Raw genomic sequence first — 13899 nt, forward strand, 5'->3', positions numbered from 1 at the left:
ATATTGCACTGAAATATGACTAATTTCTACAATATAAGATACTTCTAAAATGTAGACTATATACGTCTACGAAATTGTAGTAGGCTACATTTTGATGGTTTGAGAATCTCTCTCTCTCTCGCGCGTGTGTGTGTGTGTGTGTGTGTGTGAGAGAGAGAGAGACTATGGGGGGGGGGGGCTGTAAAATTGTGAATTGATGTTGACATGTCAGAATTCTTTACCTCTGTGAAGGCAGTACTTTTATTCAACGCAGGAACAGCAACGTAACAATATGAAAAGAAAAACATACTTCTCATTATCCCATATTAACATCGATGAAAAGATGTAATCTAACAAAATAAATAAAGAAAGGCTGTTTTTTCTGTGTGTGTGTGTGTGTGTGTGTGTGTGTGTGTGTGTGTGTGTGTGTGTGTGTGTGTGTGTGTGTGTGTGTGTGTGTGTGTGAGAGAGAGAGAGACTATGGGGGGACTATTCACATAAAATTGTGAATTGATGTTGACATGTCAGAATTCTTTACCTCTGTGAAGGCAGTACTTTTATTCAACGCAGGAACAGCAACGTAACAATATGAAAAGAAAAACATACTTCTCATTATCCCATATTAACATCGATGAAAAGATGTAATCTAACAAAATAAATAAAGAAAGGCTGTTTTTTCTTTCCTCTGACATATTTTTGTTGTGAATATCTTCCCTACCTTATTGATAAACATTCATTTTCTCACATGCATATCTCGAGTAAGCTGTTGAACGGGGCTTGCAAACTTATGAGAGATCTTCATTAGAATTTCCTTTCCGTGTTTCATGAGCTGTAATGGCCATGTCAGTCAGTAATTCGCGTCAAACGCAGGAGCGCATTTTCTTTGAGGGCTGACCAGGATGAGTAACACGACATCGATCGTGCGTTGAGTCATTTGACAAATCCATATTTGATGCTGGGTGGAGAGAGAGGAGGAGACACACGGCTTGCCTCCGCGTCTCTCCCAGTTCTTCTGAGGATTTTTCCAACACCAAAAGACGTGATATCACGCAGCCTTGCTTTCCGCCTCTGAAATGTAATATGCAGCGCCTGCTACGACCCAAACGAGCCTCGGCGAAGTCCGCGACGGGAGGATGTTACGGATTTCTCACCTGACATCGATTCACTCGAACGTTTTGCCTGCGTGTTGTTCTTGACGCGTCGTTCCGAGCGAAAACTTTTTGTCGCGTTTCATTTTTTAATCCGCTTAATAGTAAAACTCCGTTACGATGTCTTTCCAGCGGCGTTGTGACTGCGTGGATCGGCGAGGAAACGCGCGTCTTAGTCGAATATCTGTGCACTTTATTGTTGCGTCTTGCGTGGAAATGTGTCTGATTTAAGGACAGCTCGATTAAAAATGCATTGGGTTTGTTGCCCGTTTCTTTGTGAAAGAAAATAAACAATGCAGATTATTTGAGCAACAAGCGTCGCCGTACGATGCTCACATTCCCAAGGAATTACGCATCCTTTCATTGCGCGGTGTTTTTGAAGAAACTCCCAACATATCCTCTCAGCCACCCTACTTTGATCGAGTCTATGGGCATCATCGAGCTCAAATCTGTTTCGGTTTACCTATAAATACTTTGACAAAGTGCCTTCGGTGGTTACTAAAACGAAAAGGAGACCATGGCTTGCTTTCCATGGCGGGTGTTTTGGATAATCCAAGCTCTTGTGGATGTGACACTTTCGCAGGAAATTTACGCACCTCATTCCATCAGAATCGAAGGGGACCTGACCCTAGGTGGCCTTTTTCCCGTCCATGCCCGCGGGGTGTCTGGGGAGCCGTGTGGAGATATCAAGAAGGAAAACGGGATACACCGATTGGAGGCGATGCTTTACGCCTTGGACCAGATCAACAGCGACGACGAGCTTTTGCCCAACATCACTTTGGGCGCGAGGGTTTTGGACACATGTTCCCGCGATACGTATGCGTTGGAGCAGTCCCTCACTTTTGTGCAGGCTCTCATACAGAAAGACACGTCGGATGTAAGGTGCACGAACGGGGAGCCCCCGGTGTTTGTCAAACCCGAGAAGGTGGTGGGAGTCATAGGGGCTTCGGCGAGTTCAGTGTCTATCATGGTTGCGAATATACTGCGACTTTTTCAGGTACGTGAAGCAGACAGAACGTGTAGTGACATGTCTAATGGAATGTAACGAGTCCACGTATTCACCATTTCATACATATATAAAATGGCATATAATAATGAAACAACGGCAGTTATTTGTATGTAAATGTTTTTATAATCGGTTATATAAGGAGAGCAGGCTGTTAGTCGTAATCGATTTATCAATCAGTCATCGACTGGCACCTGCAGAGTGGCTTTCAGCGGGGTTCTCTCTCTTCATCTCTTCCTCTCCCTATGTCTGTCCATTTTTAATTTCAAAGTACTTCAATTAGTTTACTATATACTGCCAAACCAACGATAATAGTGCTATTTTTTAGTATTTGTATATTATTTTCCGTAAATAAATAAAAGCCCTAAAACATTGTTAAGAAAATATGACAGAAAATGTGCCATTCTCATGCTGTCATCACTTCGTGTAACTGGCTTTGAGTATTTTACAGTGTTCATACAAGTGAGTTTGCAGATTTAGGTTCATCGTTTTAGATTCAAATCCAACAGAAACTGTTGATTCCTAGATTCTTTGAAGTAAGAAAATGTTGCCATCGATCTTTAGTAAATATAAACTGTATTGTGTGAAACAGGTGTCTTAGGAAATCACATCCATAACTGAGACTAATACAACCCTCAGCCTATTTAATATGAAACGGTGGTGGGGGCGTGAAACAACTAGTTGCACAGAAGCGAAACGTAAATGCACCCAGATATGCACAGCAATAATTGTATCCCGCCCCTTGATTCTGATATTTCTGATTACAGATACAGCAATTAAAAATGTAACATTCTGTAAAGCTCACTGTAATGATGTGAAGGGATTATTCCGATTTATCTGTGCGCCGCATCAGAGATAAACACGACTAATGACATCCCACTGGTCTACTTGGATAGTGCAAAGCTCGTCTTCTGTGTGATGCTTTGCACTCTTTCTCTCTGTTTCTCATGCATGCGAGTGCACAGGCGGGGAAAGACATCTGAACGAACAAACATTATGATAGAATCTAAAAGAATGTAGAGTGTAGATTGCTTTAGTGGAATGATGTTGATTGCCATTAAAGAAAATCATTTGGACTCATTTATACTAGAAGTAAATGGGTAAACTCCATCATTCCACCAATTTACATAATCCTGCTACAGGTATGACAATGTAAAACTGGCAATACGCCCAATTATACAAGATCTTCTAACATAGAGAAAAAACAATACACAGATTGTTGTCTAAAAACATAGTTTGTGTTGTAAGATATTTTACAAGACTATAATTTCCACATTTCTGCCAGAAGTGCCTCAACGCATAGACTTCCATTGAAAGTGCATTGCTGTTAAAGACTTAACTTGGCAAGTTCACCCAAAAATGAAAATTCGTTTATTGACTTACCCTCATGTTGTGCAGAACACAAAATAAGATATTGGTAACCAACATTGACCCCCATTGACTTCCATTGTATGAACACCAAACCACGGAGACATTTCTCAAAATATCTTATTTTGTGTAATTACAGTTTACACAATTTGCACCACATGAGGGAGAATAAATTGTGATTTTTTATTTTGGGGTGAACTATCCCTCAAGTCTGATTTTTTTAGAAACCTGCATGTGTTTTCTCTCACCGTTCACCCTCACATAGCACTTAGCCACCAGCTGCCGTCTAATGTGTTGAAATAAAGCTTTTACCCACCAAAATCTCCTTTGATACCCATTCCATTTACAAGATCTTTTAGGCATTTTAAAACAGTAGAATGACCATTATAAAGCGTTGAAACTTGCGCGCTCAACTGCATGTAGTTATTATATTTTAATATGAATGCACCAGTTCCTTATGTTTTCGCATTAATAACTTGACAATAATGAGCTGAATGCACTCAGATAAGGCTGCAATATTTATGCCACTTTGCTTGAGTTCAGTTTCAGGAAGAACCGCACGGCTAATGGCCAGAGTGCTTTCAGCAGACCTCCCGGACTGCTTCAGACTTTCTGTCCTAGATACTGTATACTATTCAGGAAGTATTTACAAAAATACCTCTTGTACACATGGGATTTTAACACCAGCCAGGATGTCACAGATTTTCATTTCTAAGCATTAAGAAAGCAAATTTAGAGTCACGTTGTGCCCCACTAACCACCTGCGTCTTATTTCCCTATGGCCTCGCACTTGCTTCAGGTCTCAAGACTGTTTTTATTTGCTGTAGGGCTGGGATTTCTGAGGGCATCCCCATTGGCCCCGAGCGTTTTCGAAGTGCTATGAGCACTGGCGTGATGAGGGTTGAAGTGTTGAGGGCGATGCACCCTGACACAATTCATGAGACGTACCGTCGGGTTTACTGTAGATTCCACCTCAACACATTTTGACTCAGAATACTTCTGACGCCACAGGCTGCGAATTTCATTTGGTTGTGGTTAAACTCGTGATATGCCATTACTGCAGTGGCTTTATTATTATTTTATTTTCTGGCACAAAGAGCAAAGAGAACTGCAAATGTTGCAGTTGGGCAAATGTTATAGGAAAGTTTCTTAATAAAAAAGTTATTGACAATGACTTCTTTATTACACATTATTGGTCTTAACGTGCATGTATTATAAGTGGATTTTATTACTAAATTTAAAAAATGAATGTGATCTGACTATGGAATATAATAATGTAATAAACTTTTTTATTGTTTTATGCTACTGTTTTAGGTCTTGCTAATAGATAATGCAGAAAATTAATTAATGCCATTTCTTGTTGGCATAATAACAATTGACAGATTCAAAACAGAAATGTTACCATTGGGATACACAATCTCCCTGTCCTGATCAGAAACCCCCTCAAAAGTAGAGAACAAAATCCAAAAAACTCAGTGTTGGGTGGAATACGTAAAAGGACCAAATAAATTTTACCAAACAATGACGTTTTTGATGATGCGATCAAGTTGCAACTATAGAGAAGGAGGTGCATTGTAGATTGTGGAAGCGTTTTAAAGTGTCCGGAAAAAAAACGCGACGCGGACTAAATTTCGGAACGAAAGACCTAGCTGTCGCTAACTCAGTAACTTTAGACGGTAGTGGGTGGTCTGACAAAAGCCCTGCAGCTGCTGACATACTTTGACATGCACTGAACAGGTCTTTGCCACAACCTGTCAAAATAAAAATCTGGTTAACAAATTATGACATACCCAAAATGAAAAAAAAATAGGGGCGACAAACGATTAATCGCGATTAATCGCATACGGAAAATAAAAGTTTGTTTTTACATAATATGTTTGTGTACTGTGCATATTAATTTTGTATTTATAAAACATACACATACATGCATATATTTAAGAAAAATACAAAATATAATAATTAATAAACATTTATATATATTTTAAATTATTGGTAAATATAAATAAATACGTGTAAATATTTTCTATCTATCTGAATACGTGTATGTGTATGTGTTTATAAATACAAAATTAATATGCACAGTACGCAGACATATATTATGTAAATACTTTTATTAAATACAAACTTTTATTCTGAATGTGATAATCATTTCACAGCTCTTGAAAAAAAACTGTAGTGAAATATATTATTTACTTGTGTAATTTGAAGTAAATGTGCTAATAAAATTAGTAAAAAACACTACTAAAATAAAATTGAAAAAACTGTGTAAATAACTAAAATGATGTCTTTAAATCGTTTTGCAGTAGCGTATAATAATCCAAAAGTAATCCAAAACCTCGGTACTCTGCTTCAGACAAGAATTTTCATTTCTGTGCATTCCTATTCAAAAGTTGCCACCGGCTCAAAGAAGTCCTCCATAATCTACTGCAAACTCGCTCTGATATGATGGGAAACAGCGTTTCACAATCTAATCAATTTGGATACGATAAAATCATGTCCAGCCCTACGTCTTTCAATCTGGAACACCGAATAGGCCTTACGTTTTACAGGCACAGGATTATTTACGATGTTGGCATTGCGATATCGTGCCAGTTATTGGTTTATCAGTCAGATGCAGAAACATCAATGTTTTTCCATTGAAATGATGATTAAAACGAACAGGACGCTTCTTGTCACCGCGATTCTCCAGAGTCTGTAAGTGACTATTGATTTCTCTGACGTCTTTGGAGGTTTGCTGGCCCAGAAGGCTTGCCGCTCAGAGCTCTAGTAAATACAGTATATGTTTGCTATCACTCATTCGGAGGCCACCAACACGAAAGTGACAATCGCTACGGTGACAGAAGTCTAAAAATATAAGTACCGTGGGATTCATCGCTCACAGAAGCTGTAACCTACAAACCCAGGAATTGTGCAGCACAGATATTTTAACCAATCAGTGGGAGGCAGGTATGAAATGTGACATCTTTGTCTTACTGTAGTTATTTTAGTGACGTTTGTGTAGCATCAGTGTTATTATTGCTCATCGCTCGCAGCTATGGCTCCAGGCTTCATACTAGAGCCCTAATCCGAAATCTTGTCCAGCATTTGTGCTGTGGACCTGCATTATACCTTAGATTGTGCGACTCGTTGAAAAGCACTATAAATTAAGTTAACTAAATTATGGGATTTGGGATTTTCACTTGTCGAATTATATCAGGGGTGAAAAAATCCTATAAATTTGCATTAAAGGAGGGATCTGAGACATTTTTAAGGAGCAGATTATCGCAGAGATTTAGGGATGGGCATTTGGCGTCATTAAAAAACCTCCTGCCAACCATCCACTATAGCCTAGCTAAGCAGTGGCCGGTTTTGTACTCGTGTATTCTTCAGAAAATGTCCAAATCTACTTATTTCTGTAATGTTTTTACATTACTCATACTTCTGATACTCTTTTTTCAACCTCTAATAAAAAAGAAAAAATCAGAAGTTGTTTTTGGATCTACAATATTTCCTTGTACCATGTAATTACCATGGTAATCTTTTGTCAATCTCTTGTCATGAGAGAGAGAGATGCCAAGGTGGTTAGACAATGGCATGGTGGCAAGAGTTGATGGAAGACGCGATCACCTTCAGGTTATTCGGCTATGATCACCTCCCACCTCTTGTCTTTTTATCAGCCGTCGACATCCTTTGGCTTCCGATTGGCTTCAGGGTTGGCCTCTTTTCAGCATGTGAAATCCCAGCCCATTTATCAATATTGGCCGCATGTGTAAACTGGTGCCTGCCAAAAACCTTGATGGCGGCATTGCCAGATTGCAACTTTTTGTTACGTAACATTAAATTTGGTTCTACTGGGGAATTTATGTTGAAAGGATGCCATTTTAGATCAGGTGGGTTCAATGGGCCTGACAAATGATACAGATTAATGATTTGGCTGAAGTTACGAGGACGGTAGCTGGAAATGTGTTCGAAACACTCCATTACTCTCAGTGGACCTTGTTCTTGAAACACAACATGAATGAATTTGGTCATTCATGAATCCATTCTTGCATAAGCGGTTGCATTGGATTAAATGAGTTTGTAAGACGTTTTATGAACGATTCACACAAAAATGTTGTGTTTTATGAGTGAGTCCCATTGATATTTAACTGGCGATACAAAATATTGACTGACTTTTTTCTAGCTGTTTTTAATAGCACTAAATGTATGTGTACCATACATCGCAATTTATGCTATTTTAAACATTAAAGGAAAAGTTCATCTCAAAATCAAAATTGTGTGATTTTTTTACTCACCCACATGACGTTAAACATGTTTTAAGACCTCCCGGCATTTTCGGAAGACAAATAAAGATATTTTAGGTGACATCCGAGAGATTTCCAGGCCTCGTCATAGACATTATGGTTATAGTTCTTGTCAAGATCCAGAAAAGTCCATCCACTCATAGTGGCTTAGATTTTTTGGAAGCGACAACAATACCTTATGTGCGAAAAACACACCAAAATATTACTTTAATCGCTACATGCTCCCGGGTTGTCAATCAGAACGCTGGCATCTGCCCCCACTGAATGTGCATGCGTCAAATTGCTTTCGTGAACGTGCACCATAGACTGACAAGACAGAGGAGAATATATCGATTAAAGTCGTTATTTTGGTTTGTTTTTTTGCACATAAAGTATTGTCTTCAAAAAAACTCAATTGAGCCACTTTGAGCGGATGGACCAATTTAACGATGTCTTTAGTACTTGTCTGGATCTTGACAAGAACTATAACCATGATGTCTATGAGGAGGCCTGGAAATCTCTCGGATGTCACCTAAAATATCTTTATTTGTGTTCCGAAGATGCCGCGAGGTCTTAAAACATGTTGAACGTCATGTGGGTGAGAAAAAAATAATGCTATTTTGATTTTGTGACGAACATTTCCTTTAAGATACTTATCAATGGGTTTTGGGAATATCCAACCAATAAAAAGTATTAAAAAGTGCCTGTCAACTTTGACAACATAATACTTCGTCATTTAAAAAGTACAGTGGTGTAACGAGGTTCAATAAAAGGAAGAAAGGAGGCGGGAACCGGTGAACATTTAACACCAAACTTTAATCAAAAATAAACAAACAATAATACGGAAGTAAAAGTAGGCCGGCAGCCCCTCACGGACGACTGCCGGCCACATAAACATAAAAAAACTTAACATATGTCCAGGCCCGGTCCTCTCTTGTCGGCAGTCCCGTCGATTCCTCCCTTTATGCTCCCAATCTCCTCCGTGGGCGATGCGGGACCGGCGCACGCACAGCTGATTTCCATTATCACTCACGCCACCGGCCCCGCCCCACGGCTCCCGTCCCGCCTTCCTCGCCACATACCCCCATCGCCCCTTACAGGCCGGGGGGTATGTACGGATGAGACGAGAAGCGGAGACGGGAGCACGAGGATCGACAGGGACGAGAGAGGGGAGAGAGGAAAAAAAAAGTTTTGGTCCGGTTCCCTGACACGCTGTCGTTCGGTCCTCAGCCCAGCCGAGAGGCTCTTCCTCGCGGTGCTACGTTGTGGTGCTGGACGTTCGGTGGATGGCCCAATCCTCCTCCGCCTCCTGGTGGCCGGCGATGGCTTCTGGCTGAGGGCAACCGGCAACGAGTTCCCCGTTTCCTGTTCCTCACCATCATGGTTGTTGGCAACAGGATTCCGGCTCATGGCCAACGGCGGCAACTCCTCCGCTCCCTCTATGGCCGCCATCCCACCTCGTCCCAGGAGCACGGCCGCGAGCTCTCCGTCCCCACCGATTCCTCTCGCTCCAGCACCACTGCCTCTGGCAGCCGCTGGCGGACGTCCCTCGTCCGCGCTGCCCGAACTCCTCAGCACCGCGAGGCCGCTCGGCAGCGAGGGCTCTTCGACAGCATGTCCCTCCTTCCTCCCGGGTTTCGGCACCAGTGTAACGAGGTTCAATGTAAGGAAGGAAGGAGGCGGGAACCGGCGAACATTTAACAATAAACTTTAATCAAAAATAAACAAACAATAATACAGAAGTAAAAGGCCGGCAGCCCCTCACGGACGACTGCCGGCCACACAAACATAAACACAAAACTTAACATTTCCGGGCCCGGTCCTCTCTCGTCGGCAGTCCCGTCGCTTGTCCTCTTATGCTCCCGAGCTCCCCCGTGAGGCATGCGAGACCGGTGCGCGTACAGCTGATACTCATTATCACTCACGCCACCGGCCCCGCCTTCCTGCCCCACGGCTTTCGTCCCGCCTTCCTCGCTACAAGTGGTTTTCCACTTCCAGAAAAACAGCAAATTTGGTTTCCGAAGGACAGCGACGATATGTCAAATTTGTATCATCATAAAATTTAAAACTTTCTCAAAGATCTGTGCACTAATTCAATCTTTGATAGCAAAGTATAGAAACTTTTAATATTGAAAAGTATTGAAAAGATGAACAATTTATGGGAGTGCAATCAAAATACTTAAAAAAAAGACCACAACTGCACACGCATCATATTTTTACCGTCATAATACTTTTTACCATTTCGTTTCGGTAACGTTTAATCAACAAGTCTTTGTTAAGGTATTACTTTCAGAATCGAGAGCATCATGAATTCAATCTCTTACATGGTAACTTCAGTTGTTCGACAGATTTTTTTGCATGATTCGATTGATACCTTTTTCATGATATAGTTTGATTTTAAGATGATTCATAAAATTGTACAAACAAACTAATTGACTGCACAATGCAAGAAAAATACTCTAGCACCTCAAAACAACTTTTTTTTACGAGCTATACTGGACCAGTGTTGTTTTTGTTTTAACGTTTTTTTCCAATGCAAATCTCGCCGCATTGTGGCACATTTCACTTCCGTGGCATATCCGACAGTGCTGATAACAGGTATTTTATAAGCGGCATCTCATCGGCATTTCAGCTAATCTTAATTCCAAACATCATAATCATTAGTTTGTCTAATGCCAGTCGAGGATGAGCTTTAAGTTTTTCCGAGTGCTCTCTCTTATCTCTTGTTCAATGCCTGCCTGTGAAGTTGCTCAGCATGAAGTCTGGAAAAATCCTCCGTTGATGTCATACAGCATGACTGCCATTGGCTCGTCTCGGAGCTCGTTAAAAGAGAGAGTCCCGCTGGGTGAGCTGCCATAAATCATATTGAGCGCGGATCTTTTTTCTCATTTAGGAAGCGTCAATGATATACATACAAGTAATTAATGAAATAATTTCGTCTCTCCAATCAATAGATACCCTGGCTCCCCGCAGACACAGCTGACATTTATCACATTGAGTGCAACTGATTAATTTGTATTGCTATTACCTCAACATGCGAAGGAATAATTTGTTTGAATGATCTATCGCTAACAGATCAGAAGACTATAGAGTACTAAACCAAATGTACTTGAGTGCTGATTATTTAGTGGAGACCACATCAGACTGCCGCCTCTCTCAGGCACGTTAGATGCTGTTAGCATAGAAGATGTTGCGTGCTTCACGGTGAGTTAGGTGCTTTCGACCATTTTTTGTGCAAAATATTAGTGTTGTTTTTAATTAACTGAGAGTGAAATGTTAGGTGAGTCAGTCTGAAATCCTGAGGTGAATATATAGTGAGTAGGCTGTTTTTTTGTTGTATTATAATTGACCTTGTTTCTACCTTATCATGTCAGTAGGTAAACAACATTGACCCCCATTGACTTACGAATGGCACAAAACCATTGCGACATTTTTTAAAATATCTTCTTTTGTGTTCCACTGAAAAAAGATTAATAATACAGGTTTTGAACGGTTTTTTGAATGGTGAATAAATTACATGAATAACAGATTTTTCTTTCACCCTAAAATGCAAAATCTGTCATTATTTGCTCATTCTCATGTCAAGGTTGACATGCTGATGAAATAAATGATGACATAATTGTCATTGTTCGATGAACTGTTCCTTTAGCATTAGCAAAACAGCTTTTGTTGAATGTCAAAGCACTTATGCTTTCAAATCCTTCATTCGAGCAAACAAGACTAGCCGTTCACGCGCACTCGTACAGCAGGGGATGCGGGATTCTCTCCAGCAGAAACCTACAAAACAGCTTCTTACCGTGTCTTCTCACCTGCGATAAAAAGTAGCAAAAACATTTCAGAGGTAGGGCTTTCAAACCCAGAACAGTTATTGGCAAACAAACTTATAAGAAGCATCTCGCTTCATGAAGACTAGAGAATTGGATGTTTCTCCAATGTTTGGATCAATAGTTTGTATGTTTTGGGAGAGTCCTGCCCTGAGGTGAAGGGAGGAATTATATAAGACGCGAGGCATCAAACCCTGGTGTTTAGATTGAGAAGGACATTGTGTTGCGGTGAGGTCTGATGAGAAAACGGTCCGATAGTATGTCCAGAAAGTACTTGATGCCATCTTTGCTCATGAGCACAGGGGTCAATAAAGGTTTCTGAGAAAATTACCCTGAAGAAACCACAATGACATCATAGGAACACTGACTGGATAATGGCATTATAAAAGCATCCAGATAATCCAGACAAGACTGAATAGTCATAAAAAGATGATGACATAGAACCATTTTTCCCAAGCAACCTCTTAGTCAAAAGGTCATAAAGTGACAGTTCACCCAAAAAAGAAAATTCTTTCATCATTTACTCATTCTCATTTACTTTCAAACTTATAAGACTTTCTTCTGCAGAACATAATAGAAGATATTTTGAAGAATGTTGGTAACCAAACCACATCGACCCCCCCCTTTGAGTTCCAATCTATGAACACAAAACACAGAGACATTTCTCAAAATATCTTCTTTTGTGTTCCACAGAAGAAAGAGTCATATACAGGTTTTAAGTGACATGAGGGTGAATAAATGATGATGTTCTTTTCCGGGTGAAGTATCCTCTTAAAAGAACCATTTCCTTATTTTTTTAAAGTTTGAACTTTTTCACTACGAAGAACGTTTCAATGCAACAGAAAGCTTCTTTGAATGTTGAAGGTTCTCTATAAAATACTATAGAGATGCTCTCTCTATAGAGATTATTGAGAAAGAAGAATATACGTCTTGGGGAAAGAACGTTTTAGGAACGTTTAGAGTGTAAGCTCTTCATTAGCGACTTTTCTGAGTAAAAAGCTCAGCCTTACTGTTTATAAAGGCAGTCCATTTAAGTGCGTTTAAGAGCTCTTCAGAAATGAAAAAAGCACATTTGAAGGCTCCTTTTTTGCATTTCTGTCAATGAAGAAAGACGTTTTAGACCACCTACCAGAAGGGGTCACAGCATTTAACTTTCATAGTTTTTAAGATTTCCTCATCTTGATCATGATCCTCATTTACTCATTCTCATATATGTGCTTATTTGGATGAAGCTACCAATTACATGAGAAATACATGCGGCACTAATTCAGGTTGTAGCTGAGCCGATCATTAAGTAAGTTTCATTTGATTTCCTCAGAACCTTGTCAGGTGGTGGAGGAGAGACGCTTTGAGAGTCACCCATCTGTGCAGTGGCAGATACTCACTCGAAGGCACGTTGAGGGGAACGGCGTGCGTGGTTTCCCATAAGCTCACTGCCAGTATGTGTCAACCGAGTTAAAATAATGAGAAAACCCCTCTGCTTAGAACTAGATTCACGTTTGTTTGGATTTACTTAACTTAACGCTAGTGATAATGATATCGGTTTATTCCCGTCTTGACTCAGGGTTTCAAGCATAATAATGTTAAGCATGGTTACCTTAGAATAAATAAATACACTTACAGGAATATTTTGGGTTATAGTATTTGTGGCTTTCCATTGTAAGCTTATTCACTGTACGAATACGCATTTTTGCATTTTATCGCGAGACAAGCCCAGACTTTATGTTCAACGTGAAATTTACTGTACATCTTTAGTACACACTAGGGTTGTTATTGTCCACGTGTCATCAATGCACGTTATTCAGAATAATCGTTTGTAAAATATGTCCCTGCTCTAAAATCTCTTTCCAAAAGCTTCATTGTGGTTTTTCACAGCCACGTTTTACAACCCAGTCAATTTACAATAGATAAAATCATGTCCCTCCTCACATTTCTCATTAAATAAATGGCTTCACTTGTAAATATGTCAAATTACTCCAATTAAATCTGCAGGGAAAACCAATTCATCCTGACCTCTGATCTAAGAAGACCTCAGACTGTTATTTGCTGAAAACAAGTGTTTGTGGCCACTTTACCGTACGTTTAAGGTAGAGGACCTGCCGCTTCTTTTCTTGTCGAAAAACCCCGAGTCCCTGACAGATGAGCTGAAGTTTAATTACGTTGCGGCATGATCCGTTTTGGCAGAAGTGAAGTGAGGGTTGGCTGCGGCTTGAAGAGGGTTCTAATTATGTCCCACATTCAGATCAGACGGTAATGAATTTAGCCCTGTCAAAATAAGAGTCACAATTATAAACAAATGGATTAGCATGTCA

The 13899-nt window shown here is 40.2% G+C and overlaps 1 protein-coding gene across 2 annotated transcripts in view; it reads left to right on the forward strand.

The window, feature by feature from the left end:
* Positions 1 to 742: 742 nt before the first annotated feature.
* LOC130548858 (metabotropic glutamate receptor 7) overlaps positions 743 to 13899 on the forward strand; it is a 216209-nt gene continuing 203052 nt past the window's right edge. For both annotated transcript variants that reach the window (XM_057325892.1, XM_057325891.1), the window contains exon 1: positions 743 to 2124. In XM_057325892.1, coding sequence (XP_057181875.1) covers positions 1645 to 2124 — 480 coding nt within the window. In that variant the 5' untranslated portion in view covers positions 743 to 1644. The remainder of the gene's footprint in view (positions 2125 to 13899) is intronic.

Source organism: Triplophysa rosa, linkage group LG25 (assembly GCF_024868665.1).
Source record: "Triplophysa rosa linkage group LG25, Trosa_1v2, whole genome shotgun sequence".
Taxonomy (NCBI): Eukaryota; Metazoa; Chordata; class Actinopteri; order Cypriniformes; family Nemacheilidae; genus Triplophysa; species Triplophysa rosa.